Source organism: Melospiza melodia, chromosome 18, assembly GCF_035770615.1.
Source record: "Melospiza melodia melodia isolate bMelMel2 chromosome 18, bMelMel2.pri, whole genome shotgun sequence".
Classification (NCBI taxonomy): domain Eukaryota; kingdom Metazoa; phylum Chordata; class Aves; order Passeriformes; family Passerellidae; genus Melospiza; species Melospiza melodia.
In genome coordinates, this window is record NC_086211.1 from 9,842,248 (window position 1) to 9,867,094 (window position 24,847).

The 24,847-nt window shown below is 41.0% G+C and overlaps 3 protein-coding genes across 8 annotated transcripts in view; 1 reads left to right on the forward strand and 2 right to left on the reverse strand.

Annotated features, from left to right (window-relative positions):
* Window positions 1-3,548, reverse strand: part of PARN (poly(A)-specific ribonuclease) — a 39,397-nt gene extending 35,849 nt beyond the window's left edge. The window contains exons 1-8 of one of the 4 annotated variants that reach the window (XM_063171054.1): window positions 3,485-3,548; window positions 3,131-3,208; window positions 2,215-2,294; window positions 1,791-1,858; window positions 1,619-1,700; window positions 916-976; window positions 445-610; window positions 166-231 (exon numbers count right to left, since the gene is read on the reverse strand). In XM_063171054.1, coding sequence (XP_063027124.1) covers window positions 166-231; window positions 445-610; window positions 916-976; window positions 1,619-1,700; window positions 1,791-1,858; window positions 2,215-2,294; window positions 3,131-3,208; window positions 3,485-3,503 — 620 coding nt within the window. In that variant the 5' untranslated portion in view covers window positions 3,504-3,548. Of the gene's footprint in view, window positions 1-165; window positions 232-444; window positions 611-915; window positions 977-1,618; window positions 1,701-1,790; window positions 1,859-2,214; window positions 2,295-3,130; window positions 3,227-3,312; window positions 3,363-3,484 lie in introns of those variants that run through there. The other 3 variants (XM_063171056.1, XM_063171053.1, XM_063171055.1) reach the window with 3 other exon arrangements.
* A 113-nt stretch (window positions 3,549-3,661) lies between these two features.
* Window positions 3,662-13,298, forward strand: BFAR (bifunctional apoptosis regulator). 3 transcript variants are annotated; one of them, XM_063171058.1, is made up of 8 exons: window positions 3,662-4,067; window positions 7,458-7,789; window positions 8,624-8,822; window positions 9,148-9,317; window positions 9,924-10,068; window positions 10,328-10,498; window positions 10,943-11,145; window positions 12,150-13,298. In XM_063171058.1, exons 2-8 carry the CDS (start codon window positions 7,524-7,526, stop codon window positions 12,340-12,342), a joined length of 1,347 nt encoding a protein of 448 aa, XP_063027128.1. In that variant the 5' UTR covers window positions 3,662-4,067; window positions 7,458-7,523; the 3' UTR covers window positions 12,343-13,298. The 3 variants fall into 3 exon arrangements, with proteins under 3 accessions (XP_063027128.1, XP_063027129.1, XP_063027127.1); XM_063171059.1 differs by lacking the exon at window positions 3,662-4,067 and adding an exon at window positions 4,080-4,225; XM_063171057.1 differs by lacking the exon at window positions 3,662-4,067 and adding an exon at window positions 6,159-6,317.
* Window positions 13,299-13,941: 643 nt separating this feature from the next.
* PLA2G10 (phospholipase A2 group X) lies at window positions 13,942-23,258 on the reverse strand. Its single transcript, XM_063171060.1, has 4 exons — window positions 23,033-23,258; window positions 18,481-18,643; window positions 16,944-17,050; window positions 13,942-14,536 (listed from the first exon to the last, which is right to left on the reverse strand). The coding sequence occupies exons 1-4, from the start codon at window positions 23,079-23,081 to the stop codon at window positions 14,376-14,378; spliced, it is 480 nt and encodes a 159-aa protein (XP_063027130.1). The 5' UTR covers window positions 23,082-23,258; the 3' UTR covers window positions 13,942-14,375.
* Between the last annotated feature and the right edge of the window lie 1,589 nt (window positions 23,259-24,847).

Consider the following 24,847-nt stretch of genomic DNA (forward strand, 5'->3'; position numbering starts at 1 on the left):
ACCCCTGTATGTATTACCACGTATTCTCAACATTCAAAAATTAGTCAAATGTAGATTTTGCTGCAGTTAACCCAAGTAAACATATTCTTCCCTGTCACTCCCCTAATTCTATATGACCAAACTAAAAAAATAATTTTTAGAAGAAATGCAGTTTCAGAAACTGACCCTGTACATGGCTCGAGTTCCAAACTTTCACTTTCTTCATTCTTTAATAAGTCTTCTATCTGTTCCCTGGAAGAAATAGATTATTTGCTTCTGTATCTATTATTCTATTTTTTGGAAGTTTACAGCTCTCTCCAAAAGACAAGAAAATGCTTCATAACAAAAAGAGCAGCATTTTACAAACAGTCAAATAACAGACATGGTCCTTAACGTGTGAAAATATCACTACTGTTCACGTTTTAGTTTTAACAACATCAGAGAATATTAAACAGGGTTACTTACACTACTTTCTCTACAAATTTTTTCTGATCTTCAGGAATTGTTACAGGGCACTTTGTGGAATTAGGAGAAATGTATGACAGAGATCCTGCACCATTGGCTTGAGAACGTTTTTCATCATACTGTTCCCTTAGCTGTCTCTCTTCTTCCTGATTTAAATATGGAATTCCTAAGGAAAAAAAAAGAAAAAGCTCATAATACTTAGAGACTAATTAGGGATGCACAGGGATTCAGGCATTTGCCTCTGTTACACCCCAGCAGACTGAAAGCAAACCCTTCCCTTCCAGTGATTCTTAGAAAGGGAGTTACCATGGGCAAAACAGTAGAGCAGGTAAGAATAATTCAAGAACTTTATTATGTGTTAAGACATCATCATGGATGGCAGCCTTTTTTCTTTTGCAGAAAACAATGAAAGGTGTCATCACAAATTTTGCAGGCATTGAAAGAAATGGAAAACAAACCAAAACAACTCACCATTGCGAAAAACTTTATTAAAATCAAATCCTTGGTTTGCTAAAAAATCTATACTTGAACTCTGCAACAAGAGAAAAAGGCTTTACAATTGGCAAAAGTAGCTGTGGCATCAGTTATTCTCACACTTTTTAACAAATTATACAAAGTCCAAAGCCAAGAACAACCAAGTCTGAGACCCCAAAGAAGCCACTGAGAGTTGAGGCTCTGCTACTTTTCTTATTGATTTTCAACTTCCATAAGGTACAAGAACCATGAATATGGCAAAGGATAAAGCTGAAAGAACAAACTATGTGGAGAGAGGAAATAAAAGAAAGCAAAATGTGGTTCAGGAGAACAAATCTGAAACCAGAAAAATGTTGGCAATTGCCTAGGAAGCGGTGAAAGCAAGACAAGCAGATGAGAATAAAGGATTAAAAAAGCAAAGAAACCGGAAGTTCAATGAGAAGAGGGGAAAAAAATAGAATCATTTTGCCAAGTCTGGAATATTATCACAAATTCCAGAAATCACACAAAACAAGATTTAAAAACTAAAGTCAAAGACATTCCCTTAAAGCTCCATTTTTGTGACTGCTCTTAACTGATTCTTATTTACTTTATAAGAAAAAAAAACCCAACCCAGAAATTTACATTTTTCTACCTTTTAAGCTGAAGTTTGTTTCAGGTATATCCTAACCAAATAAAATTAAACTGCTTTTCTACTAACCTGACAGACAAACTTGACATCTGGTGAATTTCTGTTAAAGGGTTTTGGAAAAATATAGAAATTAAATGACTTCATTATATACCTGTAGAAAAGATGAGTTACATGTCAATACAGCTTGTCAGTACTTAGAAAATCCTCAATTAAGAAAACAAGAAATAAGAGAATAACATACTTTTCTTCTGTGTCATCATATTTAAAAGTGCAAAGGCCAAACTGAAAGAGCAAAAAATCCATGGAATGCTGTAAAATGAAAGAAAAATGTTGCATGAGAATAAAACATGTACACATTTAAACATTACCAGGGTGCATCCAAATATGATTTCTCTCCATTTCAAAATAAAGTGAATCTTCTTAACTAATGTTTGTTTTGCTGGTAATTTGAAAGTAGACATGCCAGAGTTTTTCTGCTAGTTTTCATCCCCATTTAATCATCATACTATTGGCCCAAGATAACTTTAGTATGCAGTTCCATTCCACAAAGAGACAAGAACTGAGGGAAGGAAGTTCCATCTCTCTTTCCTCCTGCTGGTCACACAAACAAGATGCTGCACCAGCGGCAGCTTCAGTTTTCATTTTAGTCCATGTAAAACATTTACCTTTTTAAGTTTCTGATACCTTTCTTCTGGAGTGTCAAAGCCATTTGTTAATGCACTAACTGAAGGCCCATCACTGATCCCTGAAAAAGCAGAACATATTTTGCTTTGGGTAAGCTTTTCAAAATTAACTACAGCAGAGAAATGCAACAACTGGCAATTGCTTTCACTTAAACCATGTATTACAATTATTTAATTTGAGAAAAATACTACTGCAATAAGCCACTAATTTCAATAGGGGCATTCTAGAATTAAAACTCTTCTGCAAAAGCTCTGTATTCTGGCTCCTATTCAATATGTCAGTAGCAGCCAAGACCTACCAGTACCCTAATGTAAATGGGCTTCACAACACAATGCAGGATCAAAGCCAAACTAAAAATGGGAAGAGTGTTACCCAGAGATTTATTGAATAACTTAGTCACCTTAAGCACTATGCAACAACTGTACTTCCACAAACACCACATGCAACAAAAGCTTCATCAATGAACAGAACTCTGCATCCCAAAAGCAAAGTACCGACTGAAGCATCTCTCTGCTGCACATACCCTCAGGGTTTCACAAGCACACACGTTCTTAGCGCTGCCTTTCCCTGTCCAAACACTTGCAGGATCTCCCTCACTTATCCCAATGTGCGCTTTCACGGCACACATAAAACCTTCTGGGTATTTTACCTTGAGCTGCAACAACTATCAGTTGTCATGCTGAAGGATTTCTGTGGGAGTACAAGTATGACATGTATCTGACCAAAGCCTTGCTACGGCACACGTAACAGGTGGTTTAATCACTTTGTGGTAGCTCAGCTTTAGCTTTTTCAAGCCAACTGAGACACACCACAGGAGCGAACTCGGGCACCGGGGTGAAACCACCTCCCCTCAGAGATTGCCAACAGTCCACAATGACAAAACAGGTGCGACTGTACCTGAAAACTCTCCATCGATGGCCAGGAAGTCCGACTCTTCAATGGCTTCGTACACTTTGTTTAGGTTATCCTTAAAATCTGCGGGTAAAGGGTTAAAACACACTTGAGACTACAAACGACGTCCTCCGGCAGCCCGGCGCCCCTCAGGGCCTGCCCGCCGCCCCCTCAGCTCGGGGCCGCACCTCCCCGCCCAGGGCTGCGCCTCATGGGTGAGCGGGGCAGTGGGGACCCTTTCGCCATAAAGGAGAGGCTGAGGCCGGAGCGGCCGCCAGCCCAGGGCAGGGACACCGGGACGCCGAAACAGCATAGCGCCAGCGGCACAGAGCGGGGACGCAGGGCCGGGTTGTCACTCACTGCTCCTGATCACCTCCATCCCGCGCCCCCGCCCGCCGGAGCTCGGCCCGGCACCGCCCGCCGCCGCCGCCGAGCGCTTCCGGGGCCGCCCCGCGCGCCGCACGTGAGCGCGCACGTGAGGCCGGGCCGCCGCCATTTCCTACCGGGGCGGAGCCCTCAGGGCCGCACCGGCCTGAGCGCCCGTGGGCTCGGCGCCTTCAGCACCTTGGCCTGTGCTCCGAGCGGGCCGCACCACCGGAGCGGCTGCAGTAGCAAGGCTGCCGGGGGGAAGGAAGTCTTACACCAGCCGCGGTTCTGTGGTGAAATGTCCCAGATGTGGGCCTCGCCCTCAAAGCCAGAAATACGAAACTAACAGCAGCCAGGAGGAAGAACATGGGACTCTGCCTAGGAGACACCGGGAGGACGGTGGAGAACTGCTAGCGACGGTGCCTTAATGATGATAATTCCCGGGGAACTGGAGGCCGTGCCGTGTTACAGAAGGAGCGTTTTCCTTTAGAAGCGGCGCTTTGAGAGCTCGCTGCAGAAGAGCGGCAGGATGGGCCCGCAGCAGCGCCGTGCCAGCAAGAGCTGCCCCGGAGAGCAGGTGCTGCACAGGGACACGGGGCAGGAGCTGTGGGCACGGGCCGCAGAAGAGTTCAGAGGTTGTGCTGCAGGGCTGGAGTTCACACGGCTCATAAAGCATCTTTTCCAGAATTCCGGCATAATGGAAACAAATGAAAAATTCTCCACAAATTGTGCGGGGTAATTTCTGCATACAGAAAAAGAGAAATAATTATGCAGGATGTAGTGGAGAGAGTTCTTAGAGGTTCTTCAATATTAAGCTTTGCCTTTTCAGTATAAGCAATTTATTCAACAGACATTCCCAGCAATTCATCTAGTATGATTAAATGATTCCCAGTAAGATGTTAGTTAAAATGGCAGAGAAGTTTTTATTTTGCAGTAAATTGGCTGAAGCCTAAAATTTTTATGTTACTCCTCAGTTTTTTAAGATGCATTTCTGCACTTTCTAATTAAAGTGCTTATGACACTTTAAAGTGTTTGATAGCTGTTTTAGAAGCCTGACATTTTCCCACAAGTAGCTGACAAATCTGGGAACTCTTAGCTTCCCTCACCCACAAAATAAACTGTGAGTCAAACAGTAAGGTACTGTAATTAAGTACTTCAATAGGAGTTGAAGTACAATGTCTTACAGATTAGACATTTCTTACTTCAACAGCTATGTATTGTTATGTAAGCAGAAGGAGCACCTAAAATGAGAGCGCAATACAAGCAGTTCGTTCAAGATTCCATGGCCTTTTATATGTCAAAAGTTTTATAAACTGGAACAGAAAGGCCATGTTTTCACATCATTCAAGTCTGCTGCACAGACTATCAAACACTTGTATGCTCTTTTACTTTTCTGAACATTGAATGTGAAACTAAGTGAAAAGCCACAATAAAGTAGCAAAAAACTATATTCTACAACAAGTATTCTGGGCTGCATTTTCACCTTGCTTACCAAGGTAGATCTATATGCACTTCCTCACATCTAGAAGAGGTTGAATTCCTTCATGCTAGAGTAGTTTAAAGATCTGCTGATTGGTTCTCTGGAAAAAAGCTAGATAATATGAGAGAGAAAACAACGAGAGACTATTTTCTTTCTTGAAATAGGCTGGAATAATTAAATGCCATTTGAACTGGACTTGTAGTTTGTATCAAACAAACAAAATCTTAAAATAAAATGTCACTTTTGACAGTTGAAAAAGTACATCTCAGAGGTATACTTGAAAAATCACAGAATCAATTAGGTTGGAAAAAACCTCTGGGATCATTGAGTCCCACGTGTGACAAACAGCACCGTATCATTTATACCGTGGCACTCGGAGCTTTGTCCGGTCCTTAAACTCCTCCAGGGACGGTGATTCCCCCACCTCCCTGTGCAGCCCATTCCAGTGTCTGATACCCTTTCCTAATGCCCAACCTAAGCCTGCCCTGGTGCAGAGTAGAGCTAAGTCCTGTCACTCGTTCCCTGGGAGAAGAGGCCCATCCCCACCTGGCTACAGCCTCCTGTCAGGGGGTTGTAGAGTGAATCAAATTTTTTTGGACTAGCCAAAAGAATTTCAGTAAGGGAGCAGAGACTGATGGAGGTAATTGTGCATGTGTGGACTGACTCTTAAGTGGTAAGAATAGTGTCTGTGCACGATGCGTTAGCACTGCGGTAAAACTAGCACCTGAAAGTCTCCTTTACTCCTAAGATTACACCTCGAATCTCCACTGTAAAATCAGCCTTGAATAGTTTCTGCGAAGGAATGCTGCCTGGGTGCGAGTGTACCGTAAGCAAGCGTGCCTCAGTTCTCACGAATACAGAAGTGTGTGTATTCCCAGAAATGGGAGTGTAGCAGTGCTCACGTCCGGTGATAACGCTTGAAATGAAAGGCGAGCGGCGGCGGTGTGGGCCGGCGGCCGCGCTGAGGGGGGAGCGGCGCTGCGGCCGCGCTCCGGGGCGGAAGCGGCGGGGCGGGCCCGGCCCCTGCTCGGCCCGGGGCTGCAGCCGGGGCGCCGCGGGGCCCGAGCGTGTGCGGGGCATCGGGCTGGGGCCGCCCCCGCCGGGAAACGCCGCGGGCCCGGCCCCTGCTCGGCCCAGGGTGCAGCTGGAGCGCCGCGGGGCCCGAGCGTGTGCCCGGCATCGGGCTGGGGCCGCCCCCGCCGGTCCGACCGGGAAACGCCGCGGGCCCGGACCCGCAGTGCTGCGCTTGAGGAAGCAGCGCGGAGTGCAGGAAACTGGAGCTGGAAGAGACAGGAGAGGAGCTGGGAATCATTCTGCTGCTGCCTCTTACTTGGCGCAGACTGAGCGGTGAAATCTTTTTCCTGTATTTTCCACAGAAATTCTCTTGCCTCTTTCAGGAAAACTAGAAGAAATGTTTTTAGGGGCAAAATCTTGTCTTTATTTCTCCTCTTACAAGTGCTGTTTCAGGTTTTAGAAAGCAAACAGCCTGTGCTTTGCCATGGAAATACAGGTTTGGAAGTCTAAGGATTCTAATTTCACTATCGGTTTCTGTTTTGAACTTGTGTTTTTTTCGTAATTTCTGTTTTTTACCTGCTTGCGTGTTTACCTCTTCGTGCTTGATCTGGGTGACAAGTTGGTAATTTAGTGGTAAGCAGGAGCCACAAGGTGGAGAGTGTAATTATGTTGTGGTTTGGTAGTGTCTGAGGAGAAAATTGTCTAGTTCTTGGTATCCTCTAACATATCATGAGTGATGAGTGAACTGGATCAGTGTTTTTCTTAAGAAATATACTGCTGACTAAGAGAATGGAGTAGGAACATCAAGCAAATATATTTTCTGTAAACTTGCAACCGTCTTAAACTCTTATCTGTGCATTTTCTGTAATGTTAACAAAGTAACTACAAGTAAAGTTAATGTGGAGTTTAGACCTTGGCTGACAAGGTGTGCAGATCAATCCCTTATGATTCTGAAGCATATGACCTGGTGGATCAAACTTTTTTTTTTTGACATTGCCCAGCAATGTCTAGCATTGACCTCTGTTAGTAATGTTTTATTCCATATGCCCTGAAAGAAGAGGGATGAAGTGAATTAGATCATTACAATATACTGGTATTTTATTTTTGTATGTGCTGATTATACTTTTTAATTGTGTTTTATTTGACTGGTTTCTTTTACTAAAACCTTGACTAAAGCTACAGTCAAAAGTCATGTGAATCATAGTGAATTATTCTGTTTCACTTTCATGTGTTTTATAACATGGGAGAAGAAAACATAGGGAGATTGAGCCCAGCTATTTACATCTAGAATCTGCTTTTGATTGTAGTTGGCAATGAATATATTGTTGAAAAAGTAGATCATGTTTCATTTTGGGGAGGGCTGAAATACTTAAAAAATTTAAAACCATTTGAGTGTCAAAAGCGTTGCAATGATAAATCACATTGGTCACAATTCTAAACTTCTATAATTGCTGTGTTCATGTTGCTTTGCAGAAGTAGTGCCTTATCTGCTTTGAAGATCTAAGAGAGCTTTCTGTTTGTGTAAGGCATAAAGGAAAAATGGAAGAAGGTGAGACTTTACAAGGGGAAACAGAGAGGGCAGAAGTTGAACCGAGTGCTGCTCCTGGCCTGGGCCGGCAGATATCAGTCAGTGAGTTCCTGTGCCACTGCTGCTACGACATTCTGATCAACCCCACCACCCTGAACTGTGGGCACAGCTTCTGCAGGCATTGCTTGGCCTTGTGGTGGGTGTCTTCTAAGAAGAATGAATGCCCGGAATGCAGAGAAAAATGGGAAGGATTCCCCAAAGTCAACATCCTCCTCAGGTGAGGGAACCATTTTGTGAATGTCTTTTTTACATAAATGAAACCACAGAAATTAGTTGTCTGGTTTCTTGAGTTTGCTGCAGATATAGATAATTGGTAATCTGAACTGTCACAAAGAAATTTAAATCCTAAAGACTTTCAGATTGTGCACTTGTAATGAACTGTTCAAGCACATGGAATTAAGGGGTGGGGTTGGTTGGTTTTGTTTTCAGGGAGAAGGTTTTTTTGGGGAGGGTTTTCCCCTTCCCTTCTACATTTTTCGGGAGATGGAGAGGCAAGATGCTCAGTCTTGTAATATAGCTGGTTGTTTTCTAATAATTCTGAGTTAGATGGATCTTGGATAATTGTATAGTAATTTCTATAGTAGGAATTATCTATTGGAAGAAGTGTGATTGTACTGCAGAACAAAACTAAAAACATCTACTTGCTGTCTTGAATTACTCACAAGTTGTTTTGTTAATAATACTTTATCTGGGGTTAATAATGTTTAAATAAGTAGATGGTAAGATTGATGGTAGGCTTTTATTTTGTCTTTTGTTTAGCATTTTTTAATAATTGAGGCTTGCCAGTGGCACACAGAATTCTAATTTTATATAAGAAATAACTTGGGAGTTATGTGATATTTTAGCTTTAGAAGCTAAGGAAAATGGTTTTTTAGTTTTGGTTTTTGGCAGTGATTGATAAAATTCTAAGTTAACTAAGCTTAAATAACTAATTTTTTCTTGCTTTTAAGTCTTTAGTAAAGGCTGGAAAACAAAAATCCAAAAATTACTTTGTTTTCTGAATATTAAGCCTCAGTGGTTACAGTATAATGACAAATATTTTTCCTATCAGGGATGTTATTGAAAAGCTATTTTCTGATGCCATTGAACAAAGAAAAGAAGATATTGAACAGAACAGTGATATAGCACACAGCTTAGCAACTTTCCAAAAGCATGGGAACGACCAGATGCCTACAGTTCCAAACACAGGAAGAATTAATCCTCGAGGAGGGTTTTTCTCAGGTGTTCTGACAGCTTTAACTTGTGTAGCAGTAAGTTTCATCTGGTTGGTTTTCCCTATTTGCTCCCTTAAGCATGCAATTAAATATTCTTAAATTACATGCACAGTAAAAACATTGTCAGCACAGAAGAGACTCCAGCTGGGCTTAGTAAGTAAAGTGGCCTTCAGAGCTGTCTGTCAGGAACTACAACTGCAGTGAACAGCAAATGGAAAATTAAATACTTTCTAAAAACCTGAATGTTCTAGTCTCCATGAAATGGAAGACTCTACGTGTGGAGCCTCTTATTGTGTGTTTATTTATATCATTCATGTATTTGCTTTGCAAGTAAAGGATCTTTGTTTATTTATCTTTGTAGGTAGTTCTACTTGGCTATCACTGGAGTAGCAGAGAATTTGAAGATGATCTTCTTGTCCACAAGCCTGTTGCTAAGTGGACTGCTGAGGAAGTGATCCTGTGGCTGGAGCAGCTGGGCCCATGGGCTTCACATTACAAAGAAGGATTTTTACTGGAGAAAGTAAATGGAAGGTGAGAGGCCTTGTGGTCAAGGACAGCTATTATGTGATTGGACTGTGACAGATTCATTGGGGGTGGCTTATTGTGAAATGATGATACTGTGTGACATAGATTGTGGGAACATTCTGTTGATGTATCAGAAGAAATTTTAGCAGTTGCTGTTGAAAACTTGTAGTAGTAGATACTTAGCAAGCTACCTGAAAATTTTCTAAGAACTTGTTAAAATGCTGACAATGCAGACTGAAATGATAACAAGAGTAAAACTCTACTGATGTATTATCCACCCCTTGCACCTTTCCTTTCTTGTGGAAATGTGCATGTGCTCTATGCATATGTATTCCACCCAAGAGCCATGCTGAAAGCAGGCAAGAGGAAACTGGAAAAGAAGGAAATTTAAAACCCAGGCTCTGAGATGCAGTTGGCATAGAACACTTGATAGGCAATGTAATGATGATCTTTTAAAGCTGGCCAACCCAAAGTATTCTCTGATTCTTTAACCCAAAAGGTGCTACCTTGTATCAGTAGCCTATTGTTTCAGTGTGCAGCTGTGTATATTTGTTAGTCGTCTTTTTTGGTGAATAGGCACTGTTTACCTTCTTAATTCTTCTGCTTTTGTAGACTCCTCCTAACACTGACTGAAGAGGATTTCACCAAAGAGCCTTACAGTATAGAGAACAGTAACCACAGGAGAGCTCTTATAGCAGAACTGGAATGTGTGAAAACTTTAGGTGTTAAACCACCACAGAACCTTTGGGAATACAAGGTAAATTTTATATAAAGTGTGTCATGTCATGTATATTAATTATTTTTAAAGTAATACCTTTAAAAGAAGATTCTCTTAAAACCAGGAGGAGTGTTAAAGTAGTGGAGTTACCTGTGTAAAAACTGCTCAGTTTAAGTGACCTGTTGTATTGGAAAAAAAAACCCCTTCGAAAACTGATTGCCAGAAAATCTAAGAAGTGGCATGTCCCTTTCATATTATTTTTCTACTGATTGAAACTTAATAATTTGATGTCTTTTAGGCTGTAAACCCAGGAAAATCACTCTTTCTTCTGTATGCACTGAAGAGTTCTCCAAGACTCAGTATGTTATACCTATATTTGTTTGATTACACAGAAGCTTTCCTTCCTTTCATCCACACAATTTGTCCTATGCAAGAAGACAAGTATGAAGATACTGTCACAAAACTACTTGTAAGTATTCAAAACATTAAATATGCTACTTGCTTTAGTAAGCATTTTAAGACTAGCAGCATAAAAACACTGATGTAATTATTCATCATTTCATCTCCTTACACTATGACTTTAAAAACAACATCTACAGAGTAAGTGGTTCTTTGATATTATTGTATGCAATCACCAGTGTTGCAACCATTACCTTTAATAGGATTGATTTTAGGCTTTTAAGACTTTATATGTGTGAAACTGATTCTTCTGAACCTCACATAACTACAGAAAGTGATGTTCTAATCTAATGGAAATTATTGCATTACAGTATTACCTACTAGCAAGTATAATGAATTACTGCTTTCAGTGTGTAAAACCCCCAGCTTTTCAACAAAAGACTAGTGGAAATAAGCCAGTAGTAAGTTAGCTTAATAGAAAATTGGTTAACAGTCTCTTTATCCTAATTTACAGGACCTTAAAGATCCTTCTTGGAGGCAGTGGAGAGAATTCACTGTAAAGTATTTATTTTTGCCATACCAGCTGATAGCTGAATTTGCTTGGGATTGGCTAGATGTGCATTACTGGACCTCAAGATTTATAATTGTAAATGCCATGTTGCTCTCTGTTCTGGAATTATTCTCCTTTTGGAGGCTGTGGTCAAGAAGAGAATTGAAGTAAGTCTTACAAGCTTGTGGAAGAGGGTGGGAAGTACAAGGCCTTAGAAAGTAACAGCCTTACAATTTCCCAGTTGTTCACTGGAATGAGTGTCTAACCCAAAATCTGAGGTTAATAACATGAGAATCTGCATTCCCACATTTGCTGCTGCTTGCTCTTGAATATCTTTATTTCTGTGTATGCTTCCATACATGCTTCCAAGGATTTCTTAGAGGTGGTTTTTCTCATCAGATGTAGCAAATGTGGAAACAGCAAAAAGCATGTTCTTAACCACTTGGAGATATTAAACCTTACCTTGAGAACTGCTCTTATGGTGGCCTGGTATTAGCTGTCAGCTGAGAATTAAATATTTTTTAGACTTTAGTCATGATAGAGTGTGGTTATTATGGGATGAGTCCTCAGAATCATAAATAAGTTCAGTTATACTGATACTAGTTTGATAATTTATCAGAATTTCTGTTTTCTGTTCCTACCTCAGTCTTAATTCAAGCATATTACTATTCGTAGTTGGTGTGATCTTTGGAATTGGTATGGGAGAAATTCTTGTTTTGGTTGTACTGGGTTTTCCCTTTGGGAGCCGATAGAGGGCAGAGCGTGCCCGGAACAGCGCAGGGAGCAGGGGAGCCTGAGGCTGAGCTGTGGTGGGCACTGGAACCGGCTGGGCTGAGCTGTGGTGGGCACTGGAACCTGCTGGGCTGAGCTGTGGTGGGCACTGGAACCTGCTGGGCTGAGCTGTGGTGGGCACTGGAACCTGCTGGGCTGAGCTGTGGTGGGCACTGGAACCTGCTGGGCTTTGTGGTCTAAGTGCACTGACCGTGCTTCCTCCTCAGATCTGCTGCTACTGGGTTCTAGGAAAGTTTTTCCTGGAGTGCAGAATGGTGTTTTACAGGTACCCGAGGAAGGGCTAGGTAATGCAGAGCTGTAGCACCTGTTAGGTTTTCTTAGAGCTGGGTAAAAACAAACCAGAAAGTTCCTCTAAGCCTTTCCCTTTCCTTTTTCACAGGACTATTCCTCACAGAATGTGGAGACATTTCTGGAAAGTCTCAACCCAGGGACTTTTTGTTGCCATTTTTTGGCCTTTTATTCCTCAGTTTGTCTGCAATTGTTTGTTTTACTGGGCCTTGTATTTTAACCCAGTTATAAACATTGATCTTGTGGTCACAGAGATAAGGCGTCTGGAGACACAAGTGCAGTGATTGGCATTGGAACTCTTGAGCTGTTTAGCTTCTAAAATGGACATTTTGAATAAACTTTGCTTTTCTTCTTTATGTACGTGGCAGTGAAAATCATGGATTATGTTATTTTAAACATGTGAAAAAGCTTTAAGATAAGTTACTCGTAAACCAGCTGATTCCAAATTGGAGGATGAAGGAAAAATGAATTTTCTGTTGGAAAAAAAAAGCACATTCCTGTATAACCATGTAAAACTCATACAGTCATCTCACCCTATTGGTACCAGATAAATTTCTCTATTCTGTCCTGAGCATTCTGTGTATTTTCAAGCCTGCCTTAAAGTCAGTGTCTTCTGCACTGCTACAGTGATTTCTTTCTTTTTCTTTTTAAACTTAGCATTTCATACCAGCAGTGTGTTCCTCAACTTCAGTTTGCCAAAGGAATGCCCTTCCTGGATAGGCTTGATGTTCATTTATCTCAGTCTCCTGTACATGTAGCATTGTAACTGCCCTGTAGAATCTCACAGTAGAGTTTGTTCCAAAATTCCTGCAGCTGAAGGCAAAGGCTACTTGAATTTTCCTGTGTCTTGGAAAATGTGATAATTACCATGGAAATTTTTTATTCAGCTCAGTTAGACTTCATCAATAGCTCCTTTCATTCTCTCTTCTTGAATTCTGTTGCTAATTCTTAAATATCTCTTAAAAAGGATTATTTTGGAAAAGTGACCTGACACTGTAATTACTTATGGCAATATAATGTGTGTATCTCTGTGAGCAAATATTGATTATTTGTGTAAGCAGGATTGACATTTGTTAATGTATTTTCCTTTGACTGAATCAAAAGGTAAGATTTTTTTTCAAGAACTTTGTCCCCTTGCAGTCTGCATTGGTTTGTTGTTTTATTTCATTTGTGTCAGTAATGTGAACTAAATTTGCCTATGAATATTTTTCATGATTAAAGATCTCTCTTGAAATCTTCACTATTCCTATAGAGAATTTGGGGTTTGATTTTTGTTTGGGTTTTGATTTTATTTATTTCTTTTAATATTGAAGTACATGTCATTAGCTTTGACTTGTGCAAACCTGTTTTTTAGCCCTGCATCTTTGAGTAAGTTGAGATGGGTGAAAGCAGACATAAAACATTCCTGGATCTATAACTCTTCAAATCAACAGGTACAAACCAGTGTATTATTCATCAGTTCAGGGTACTGATTTCTCTTCACAAAGGGTTAAAATGATCTGTGAAGTGACCCTAGCTAAAACCAGCTTTACACCCTGATGAGGTGTATATACTTCTGAGCTTCATAAACTCTTGCTGTGCAGGACCAAACACTTGTGTGAAAGCCCCTTGGTCCCAACAACTTCTGCATTTTTTTTCATGTTTCTGTTTTGGTGATGGTTTGCATTTGCTTTTTTAAGTCTGGCTCCAAAGTTCTAAGGGTAGAATTCCTCCCTGTGCTTGCAGGAAATTCAGGGTGTACATAGAGTAAGGAGTCTGAGCCTTATCAAATAATCAGCTGTTTAAAAAACTCATTTTAAAAAGTAATTGCTAGAAAAAATCCAATTATATGATTCTTCAATGCAGGTAGCATTACTCCAGGTGAATGAAATTCAACACTTCAATTAGGCTTTGTATTAAGTGTTTAATGTAGATGAGAGGGCTCTTTGTGCTGACACTGTCACTTCATGAACTTTTTCCAGTCAGTTCAAAGTTAACAAATGCTAAGATTTGTTAGTGGAGAAGTTTGATTTGTATCTTATAGCCAGTGGAGGGAGGATAAATAGTTCATAGTGAATGATATTATCAATCTGAAAAAATCTGTGAATTTGAATTAAACAAAAATTAACATTGTCAGTTACTCCTTAAGCTGATAAACTCAGATTTCTATTTAGTCAATAATAAGTGCATGGGAGAAAGTAAATAACAGGAAAAATGTTTACTTTGCCCGTTTTGAGGTTGAGAGGCTGAGATGGAATGAAGGAGTATCAAGAAAGGGGAAAATAATTTCTTGTCATTACTGTGGCCAAAAAAAAAGTAATTTTAGATTTAAATATATTCAAGAGTCATGTATCTGATACCTACACAAAGGCTGAATCTCACCACACAAAAAGTCTGGCCACAAAAGGTATTTTCTGTGGTAGGGAGCTTTAGAAAAACATTTGGCAGCTTCACGGTCACATTCACATGCCATTTTTTGACATTTGTCTTCTAGTGAGTCTGAAAGAAAACACAGTGAGTTTGATATTAGTCTGAAGAAATTAAAAATCCCCAATGGAATACCAAGAATTGCTCCCTCATGTTCCATATTTGCAGTACAAATGCCTTACATTTCAAGTGCAACAGGAACTGAGCTTTGGTAAGACTGAGAAGCTGTGCATCAGTCACCAATCACTGATCTTGGCAGGTGAAAATACAACAGCCAGATAAAGTCTAAATACTCTTCTTAGAGTTTTTTAATAAAGGAACTCTGATAATTGATCTCTCTTTAGAAAGTGGTATGGGATCCTCCCTGCCTTTCCTCTTCCTCTAGTGAAACTGGATTTTGGGAAGATATTCCATTCACAGACCCTTTATAATCTACTCTAGGATATAGCATTAAAAATAATCCATGGGATATATGCATGGCATGCAAGGTGTTCCATGTCCAGCCTAAACTGCCCACCTTTTATTAAGGGGTTCAGTAAGAAGTTAGGAAAACTGTGTTTGTGTGATTAATCCATGTCTTGCCATGTTTGTTTTATAATTGTAGTGTTGTAACTTAACAGATTTCTTGGCATGAGTGTTTCTTCTTGGCATGAACATTTTCTTCTACAGCAATGTATTTTGGGTTCCGTGTGCCAACCCAGAAGTGTGTGGTTTTTTTCTCTCTGTAACTGTCTGTAAACTGAAGAATCCTTGATTACATTTTGTCTGAGTGTTTACCATTTTAAAAGCTTAGCCAAATCACTGCTTGAGATTTGTCCAGGAGCAGAACAAGTGTTCAGTTTTGTGAATGAATTCAAATTCTGCCATGAAAGAGAAGTATTCTTAATGTAAATGTGTTTATGCTGCAGCTAGCTACTCAGTAGCACAGGTAGCATGAACAACATGATAGGATAAAAAATGAAAACATGTTAACTGAGAACTATTTCTTCTTCTGTTCTTCTCCTGGTATTGCTCCAGACTTTGTTTTCCTGACACATTGCCTGATATCTTGGCCAGTATTTTGAATATTGTCGGGAGCAAAATCTTTACAGCCAAATAAGGGTGGACTGTGATGTGATTAATTAGGGTGAGAGATGTTATGTCCATCTGGGGCAGGGGAAGATTTGAGCAAGTGGAGACTCTGAATGAGGTAGACACTTGGGCAAAGGAAAGATTGAATATGAAGGAGGAAAGGAAGCAATGTCCAAATTTTCATTTGTTTTCAGGTCAGGCAAATTCTAAATTGAGTATGAAATGAGAGGGTTTTGTGTTCTGTGTAAATAGCCAACTGTTGCCTGTAAACCATGGTAGTCAGAAACTCAGACTTGTTTTAAACAAGCTTATGTAAAGGATTTTGCATTTCTGTAGTGCAAATAATAACCAATTTTTAAGCTCGTTTGCATTCTAGGTAGAAGCATAAAATTATATGTAAAGTAACTGACTGAGCATCTGATTTTTAAAACAAAACAAGCAAACAAAATCCCAAACAGCACACAAACAAAAAACCAATATAAAAATGTAGCAAAAAAACCACCCTGTAAATATTGGGGGCTTGTGAGAAGCTACGGTTTCAATGAGTCTTTGAGTATATTGGAAAGCATTTGCTAAAACTTTAAGAGTTATGAACAAATAATGCAAAAGAAAAGCTGCTTTTTCCTGTTAACCATTTTTTGGGGTTTTTCTTTCTTTGTGATTTTGTTGTCTTTCCCTTACCTCAGCATGGCAAGTATATTTTGGAACAATCCAACAAAATTTATCAGGATGTGGTTGGCAATCTGCTGCAATTTGTACACTTGTGTTATGTAGATACTTTCAAATTAGTATTTGTTAATTTAACTTCCAGAAATAAACATACTCATCAAATATTTTATTACCTCATTGTTTGAAACTGTAACCTGTAATTATCAATTCATTCATAAATTGCAGCCATCAGTGCAACTAATCCAGGATAAATATGCCAAAACCATGTCCTTTATAAACTTACAAATAGTGGGGAATATTTTCTGCTAAGTAGAGAAAACATCCTTTTTTTTAAACTGTTACAATTTTCCTATCTCCTGTTTGTATTTGCTCTCCAGCTGAAGCCTTGCAGGGAGTAGCATAACATGGGTTCCTCAGCAAATGTAAATGCTGAGTAAAAGGATGGTTGTGGTTGTGTTTTCTGAAAAGGTAATAGATGCTTCTAGCTCACAGTTTTGTTTCCTTATGTCAGTCAGAGGGAGGATTAAGAAAAAGAAACTGCATTCAGTTGATTGGTTTAGCTGTGCTTTCTGGAGGCACAGTGTATCCTGGCAAAAAAAGTTACAAAAGGAAGGATGGTAAACGAAGAGTTTTACAGTTAATTAAGAAAATACCTTTCTAAAGAGATAATTAGTAGAATTAGGAAACAACCAAACAAACAAATAACCCAACACCAAAAAACTCCCAAGTGCTCACTCACCACACACAGCAGAATTGTCTTTGCATTCCCAGTGGTAACTTTCAGTCTTGGGCTGGCACCCTGCTTGTTCTGCCCTCCCATAGCAGCAGTCGTGGTTAAAGCAGCACCTGAGAGGAACAGAGATGGTGATTTATGGTCACACAGTCTGGTGGGTTACTACACTGTGGAATAATAAAACACTCAACATCACTGAGTGTCCAAGCATTACCTGCTCAGGAACCAAACCAGGGTCATGGTTTAAGAGATCACCTGGAAAAAATTACTACTTTTTCATGTAATTAGTGATGAGAAAAATGTCTGATATACATTGAGCTAATTGAATCCTCAGAGCATTCTCAGTTACATGTGAGAATGCTTTTCTCCTAGCCCCCTTCCACAAAATGAACTGTTAGCTCATTATCATCAGAAAATTTGGAAAGTTGCTCAAAATTGTTTCAAAATTGTTCTTGTCTTAATTGGCACAAAGAATTTTTAGGCTTTCTATTGACATTGTGAAACTGAACAGTACAGGTAAGAATTAATGGCATTTAATGCTTAAAAAAGGCATTAAAATGTGCTGGTGTAGTGTCTCTGCTGTGGAATCATTGCAAGCCCAGAAAAGCAAGGAGAGGACCTGTAATGATGCAGCTTTTTGCTGCAAACTAATGACATCCTTTCTTTTTGACTTGCTGGAAGAACTGGGTGTATCCACAAAGTATTCATTCATTCATTCATTCACTCACTCACTCACTCATTCACTTTCCTCCTGGCAGACTAAAACCATCAGATTGTAGTAGGTAGATGGTGTTTAGGTTGCCTGAGGAACTTGTGTCTGCAAAAGGAAAAGTTAATGCTCTCACTTTGCAATTACTGTTTTTCCTGTGCTTATTAAGTAATTACTTGGTCATTCCCCACAAATCATTGTGTAAAGATCCTGTGGTGCATAACAGCTGAACAACACAGCTCAGTAAATCCATTTCCTGCATAGAAATTTTTAAAAAACCCCAAAACACACAACAACAAATCCAGAACAAAACCCAAAATCATCTTCTTGTCATTTAATGTTCAATTATAAGTTACATTGATGATAGTATGCTGTGATTTAGTTCTAAATGGAAAGGTTTGGGTTTTAGAATTATTTTTCAGCAGGTTGAATTTTGCATAATTCTTCTGTATTATTTTGAATACTAATAACATGGAAGATGTAAAATCAAAAGGATTTTAATTGCCTTTGTTTTTTAGTTTTTACTTTAGATAACTTCAATGTTTGAACTTTAAAGCTTCTCCAACAAGACTTTAGTTATTTAACTCTGCTGAAACACAACAGCAAAGAAACTCAGTTGTACTGTGAATCCTGTACTAACTCATTGAGAATTTGAATTAAAGGCAAGGTTGTGTAGATCTATAGCACCACAGTTTGAATGCCTCAGAATTTCTTAGCAATCTGAGCTGCGTTTAAACTTCGTTCCCTCTGTCAGATAGGGGTCATTTATATTTTAGTCCTTTCATTTGTGATCTGCATTGGGCACTGAATCATTGAGCTAAGCAGGTGTCTCACCAGTCCACTCTGTCCATGGGCCATCCCTTTCCCCCCAGGCCGCAGTAGCAGCCGTAGCGCAGGTAGGCGAAGGGCGAGCGGCCCGTGCTGCACCTGATGGCTCCGGCCAGCTCCAGGATTCCCCTGCGGCTTCTCACACGGCCTTCAACAGTGCCCTTGGAAACTGCAAGAAAAGCTGTTATTGACTCCAACGTGCAAATATGAAATAGTTGGGATTGCTTGGGTTTTTTAAAGAGTTGATAATAAATGACGGTACTTGAAAATAATCCGGTTTGATTTTTGACACTTTGGGGCCACGCTGCATGACCCAGTCCATAGTGAGCAGAATACTGAGCCCTGAGAACAGCTGCAGTGCTTTCCTGCCATGGAGGCAGTGTACCATGGCAGACCAGTCATTTCCAGTCTTCCAGCTGCTGAGGGCCAGTGTGTTCTGTGGCCCAGGCCCACCCAGTTGCTAAGATTAGCTGCTCCAGTGTTTTCTCTTTTACATAATGTGCAGTTTTGCACATATTATTTTGTAGAATGTAGTGCTTTACATTGGAAGGAAAAGGTCCTTTATTATAGGGTTTTGGTTTTCCTCATTTTTAGACAAAGCAGCCAAATAACTGGTGGGGATGGTGTGGTGGATGTAAGGCAGGGAAATAGATGGGTGCTTGGAGTTTTTTCCAGGGAAATGAGAAAAGTGGGGTTTGATTATTTTCCTGTTTACTTTTGTTTGGGGTTGTTGTTGTTGAAGTGATTCTCACATTTCTCCAGAACAAAATTTACTTTAGGAACTATTTTAACCATCCCATATCAGTACTAAAGCAAGAGATCTCAAGCAGCAGAAAACTGTTGAGACTCTAGGTGACATTTTTAGGGGTTCATGTCATGCTGAGAGATTGTAAGACCCCAGTGGTGATGGGGAGCTTCTCCTTGCAATGCAGCTTCTTAAAATTACAGCAAATTTTAAGAAGCTGAATGGCTACAAAACAAATTCATTTTAGAAGGCTTCTGATTAGAGTTTCTTATTAATTAAACTAATTACATATTTTGATATGGGGAGAACAGTTTATAAACCTAAACTGCAGTACTAGTTACAGATTCCAAAAGGCATTAAGATTTAATAATTGATAATACCTGTGATGGAGACAGACAGCAGAAAAAAAATAAACTTCATTGTTGAAGGCTTTGATGGTTACTTTCCTACAAAATAGCTATATGATTATGCAGTTTTTATATAATCTGCATAAGCACATAATCTATTATAATAGCATAATAGAGTAACCTTTTGTAATAGATTATATCATAATAGATTATATGATTAACTATAATCAGTTAATGGAAAATCTGACAGAAAAAATACCAGTCCCAGCACAGGTGAATAACTTGAAATGTGTGGGATGCTGGTGACCTCTGACACTTGTAATGCCATGAAACAATGGAATTTAAACACCTCATGAAATCACCTCAGTAAGAAATACAATTGGTTTGTGTGTGAGAATGGTAAAAAAAACACATTAGGAAGAATCTGAGGCAGCATCACTTTCCTGACTGGTGACCACTCCCAGTCTCTCCTGCTTTCTGGGCATGTGATCTAGGGGCAGAGTGTTGAAACAAGGGTGTTTAAACTTGCACATGCAGCTTTGGCCATTGATTAAAAGCAATCATATCCTGAGGAATTAAGAAAAGCTTCCTTGCTATGTAGTTGATTACAGTTTCATTTCAAAACTGCTGAGTTGGCGCTGAACTTCCTTGCTGAGACAGTGCCCAGGATCTGTTGTGCGTGGCTCCTGTTCCTGAACATCACCTGTATGTTTAGTGGGAAGTTTTGGTTCTGGACAGCAGAAGCATCCATTTGGGTATAAACAGATTTGTTTTATGATAGCATTGAGAGTGTTATCTTTGCTGTCAGTACAAGTTCAGTAAATTCTGAGCTGAAAACCCTGCAGTAAGGTCACAGCATTACAAGTGACAATTGGTTATGCTCCTCAGTGTCAGTAATGGTTACTCTTGTAGACAGCCAGTAATGTCTGCAGGAACCATGGTTAATGGCAGAGCTGTGTTTGTTCTGCGTGACCTTGGGGATGCTGAAAAAAGTGAAGAATTTTTGTGTCTCAGTTCCTGGTAACTGGGGAAGGATGGTGTAGGAGAGATACAAGTCATTAAGAGGAAAATAAGAATTTCCAAATCCTATTCCTGGTTTCATCAGAGAATTGTTTGCTAACTTGGGACAATTCCCAGTCCCTTGATTTAAATCCATGACAAGTAGAAGTGATGAACTCTCTGACCTGAGGAGCTCAAGTATAATATGCCATGTGTCTTAAAGCAAAGGACATAAACTTTTTGTCCTTGTAACATATATGTGTTACAGCATCTGGACATCCAGTTGTAAACCAGCATGGCACAGATACTCTGAATGTGATACTCTGTTTCAACAGCTTTATGAGCTGAGTTAATAAAAGCAATGAAATACCATCTGAGAATGCACAGAGTTATGGAAACAATCAGAGTATCAGTATGTTGATGATGATGATGATAGTATATATGCTGTTCTGTGGATTTAAAAAGAATTCTTAAGCCATTCTTTCAAAGACTGAGAGTACAGGAACATTTTTTATGGTAAATATGTGTAAAATTTCCTTTAGGGATATCTCTATGCAGTCATAGTGCTCCAGTAGTTCTGAACTTGAAACTTGGGAATAAGCAGACTTGCTGATGCATTTTCAAAATCTTGCAAAAAATAACTCTGTGCCTTATAGAAACCTTAGTTTTTGCTTATCTTTTTACCTCTTGTTTCATAAGCCATCAGGAATGGCCTTTTTCACCTCATTTTATTGCCCACACAACTTACATGCTATCTCCATAAACTCTGGTCACATGTAAATTTTCTGAAAGGTTAAATTTGCCTGTTTTGATACTTTGGACCAGTTGGGAAACAGGTAAATTGCATTTCCCGTGCTGCTCACTGCCCACGGAGTGGGTGACTGAGGTGCCTGACTCAGAACTGTCGGAGCGCAGCCAGGCTCTGTAACGAGCACTCCAGGCTGGCAGAAACACTGATTTCATTGCTTTCCTTTATGTTCTTCTGGGCTTTGTCCCATGCAAAGGATGGAGTCTGGAGGATGATCAAAATGCAGAAGGAATCAAAGGGGCAATCTGAGGTCAGGAAGTAGAATTGGGGCAGGGAGCTTGCTGGGCCCTAAGTTGGCCCCATTATGCAAGCACCTTACCTTATGGGCTTTAATCACAGGACTGCCTGCCCCAGACCCTGCTCCATTCTGTGCCCAGAATTTGTGCTAGGAATTAATTAAGGCTCTTTCCTTTAGGATCCTGCTGTTTGCAAGATTTGGTGTGGTGAATTTGCAAACTGTGTAGAAATGTATAAAAAAACCTGTAAGAGAATTTTTTACTTAAGGCAGCTGATTGCTATTCTGGAAGATAGGATTTTATCCTTACAGCTGTCACAAAGGTTCAGCATGAGGTTAATTTAATCACTTTAAAACAATGCCTATTGATGTTTACAAATAGTAGGCTCCCAACCTGCTGAATATCCTGGGGTTGGAGTACCAAGCTACCACAGCACTCAGTGAGAACCAGGCTTTGAGTAGTTGCAGTTCCACATAATTTTATGTAGTTGTAAGTTAAATTGGGTTCTACCATGTCACCATGGGAACCTAAAATTAGAGGATGCTTTTTTTGTATCAGCCCACATACCTATCTGAAAAAGAGGGACAATAATATAGTTTCAGAGAAATTAGTACAATCAGATAGTGTACTGATGAATGCTTCAGAAAACCTATGAGGAAATGGACTGTGAATTGTTACAACCAGTCTTTAACACTGATTAATAAATAGGATGTAGGAGACAAAAAAAAAAAATTAAATATTTGCTAAGTGACTAATTGGCTGTGTGAAGGTGTGAGGCAGGGGTCCTTTAATTATGTTCTCACATCATAACTCATTCATGAAGACTGATTCATTGTTCAGAATAACCCAGTTAGGGTTTTGGAGGCAATCTAAGTCCCACCAATTCCTGCTTCTGAACTGCTTAGTGACTCAAGTGCTCCGTGCCAGCTCACTCCAATACCCAGAGAAGAGCAGGGGTAAAGCTACTGACTTTATAGAAATATTGTTACTGCACGTGCAAGCTGCAATCTGATTTGAAACACGGAACTTCGTTAGCGGAGTTGAACATTACCGATGAACTTACAGAAGTCATGTGCGCCCCTCCAGCCCCGCTGCCGTGTGCAGGCGCGGTCCGAGCATCGGCCGGGCTGTCGGGGCAGCTCCAGCCGCCGCTGGCAGCGGCAAACCGGGGCTTCCCTTGGGCGAGTCCCACCCCGCTGTGCCCGAGCGCTGGCCCCCTGTCACAGGGACTGCTCTCCCTGGAACACAGGCACCTCCCGGGAGTGTTTGTCCTAACGCTCCTTTCTGTACCCCTCTTCCCACCCGCCATCCCCATCCGGCCGGGTCCGACCGAGGCAGCGCATCCAGCAGAGCCCGCGGCCGCTGCTCTGGCGGGCAGGACCGTGCGGGTGCCGAGCCCCGGCCCGGGCCCGGCTCTACTCACCGGCCGCGGGCAGCAGCAGCAGCAGCAGGAGCGGGGGCAGCGGCGCCATGGGCAGCGACGGGCGGGGGCGCGGGTCCCGGCAGCGGCGCTGTGCTCGGCGGCGCAGTGTGTAGGTGTGAGCCGCAGCCCGGCGGGCCGGCTATAAAAGGCGGCTTTCTGCCCCGAGCCGGGTCCCCCCGAGCCCAGGTCCGAGCTGTGCTGTCCATCTGGCCAGAAGGGAGGAGCTGCCGCTGGAGGAGCCGGCGGGAGCTGGGAGCTGTCACTCGGGCAGCGCAGCGCGGTGCGGGCACAGGCGGGGGTCACACCCCGCAGGTCTCCGATCGGGGCCGCCTCTCCGCTCCTCCGCACCTTCCTGCTCTGGCAGCTGTGTTTTCTCTTTGAATTACAGCAGTTCCTTGGTAATTTCATCCAGATCTAGAAGAGGAAAGCAGGAACTGTGTTGTAAGTTAGTCTAGTGGTTAATTATAACCAGTGCTGAAGACGTGCTCTATCTGGAGTCTGCATCAGGCAGACTTCATCTACTGATTGCTCCTTTCCTTGGATGACTAAAGGACAACCAACTCCTAAACCGGTTGCGGATATTTGTGTCTTGATAAAAACTTTTTAATTGTACCGCGAACAAAATAAACTCTCAAAGTGAGTAATTTTTTTATACATTGTATATTTGCATATTTTTCCATTCCCTTTCCAACTCTTGTGTTACTTTGTAAAACATACAACTAGGTGTCTTATTACAATCAGTTTCATTGCTTCTCTCAACACACAGACAATACCTCTTGCTTTTATGTGATTTTTTTTCTGTGTTCATACTTTCCAACTATTTCTTCAGACCTTTTATTATTACACTGAAACCAGTGCATTTCCTGTCAGTTTCAGTCAAGCAATCAGGAGCCCTGAAATTTAGAATATTGATTTTGTGTGCATGTGTTTTGTCTTGTGGTGCTCATACTTTTTTTTTTTTTATTGGCATTATTATATTCCAGGATATTACCCCCATAGGATCCCATTGAGGCCTACACTGCTAGGATATGGAAAGAGAAATAAAACTAGTTTTATTTATGGAACTTACAAAGAATTTTTTATTTGTCATGTCATCTTACTATTGGAGAGAAGCTGGTAGTTTGGTGGGGGGTTTTGTGAATGGTATTTTCATCAAAGAAATAAGATAATTTTTTCATGCATGTACTGAGGAATAATTCTATTTTTGCATTAAAATGCTCTGATTTCTGTGTTATAACATTCATCTTTATTCAGGAGAGGTAGAAAATCATGTGATATGATTCCAAGAAACAAAAAGCATGCACAGACAGATCAGACTTGTTTTTGTTATGCTCTCATTAATCCAAGCTCTCTGAAACGTTTGTGTTGGCACTGAAGTGAGGGTAGCATGGGATAAATGTGGAACATTGATTGGAGGCAGGATGTTGATATGCCACTGAACACCTGGTGGGCCTTTGTGCAACCCCTGCAGAACACCAGGCAAGGTGTGGCAGCTCAGCCAGGACTGTGCGTGGCACTTTGCAAGGCAGAGGGTGCCTGTGGGAACCCCACACAGCAGAAATAAGCAGGATTCCCATGCAGGGATCTCTGCTGGTGTTCTGCAGAGGGGAAGGTTGCTGGAGGCTTCCCTGATGCCTGCAGATCTGTACCAAGCAGCCACAGGTGCTGTGTGCTGGGACAGTGCTGCCAGCCCGGCCCTCTCCTTCCACCCCTGTGCCTGCTCTGGCCAGCGTGGGGAGCACAACTGCCACTGTGTGCCCCAGCACAGCTGGAGTGGAACACGAGTGAAGGGGCTTGTGTGGCAACCAGAGAGGT

Coding starts and splice junctions, on each gene's coding strand:
- BFAR (XM_063171058.1), top strand. CDS start 7,524: ATGGAAGAAGGTGAGACTTTACAAGGGGAAACAGAGAGGGCAGAAGTT. Junction 8,823..9,147: donor CAGCTTTAACTTGTGTAGCA/GTAAGTTTCATC, acceptor TTATCTTTGTAG/GTAGTTCTACTTGGCTATCA. Junction 9,318..9,923: donor CTGGAGAAAGTAAATGGAAG/GTGAGAGGCCTT, acceptor CTGCTTTTGTAG/ACTCCTCCTAACACTGACTG.
- PLA2G10 (XM_063171060.1), bottom strand. CDS start 23,081: ATGGCGCCGCTGCCCCCGCTCCTGCTGCTGCTGCTGCTGCCCGCGGCC. Junction 18,644..23,032: donor GCTGCTGCTGCCCGCGGCCG/GTGAGTAGAGCC, acceptor CTTTTCTTGCAG/TTTCCAAGGGCACTGTTGAA. Junction 14,537..16,943: donor AGACAATTCTGCTGTGTGTG/GTGAGTGAGCAC, acceptor GTTTTCTTTCAG/ACTCACTAGAAGACAAATGT.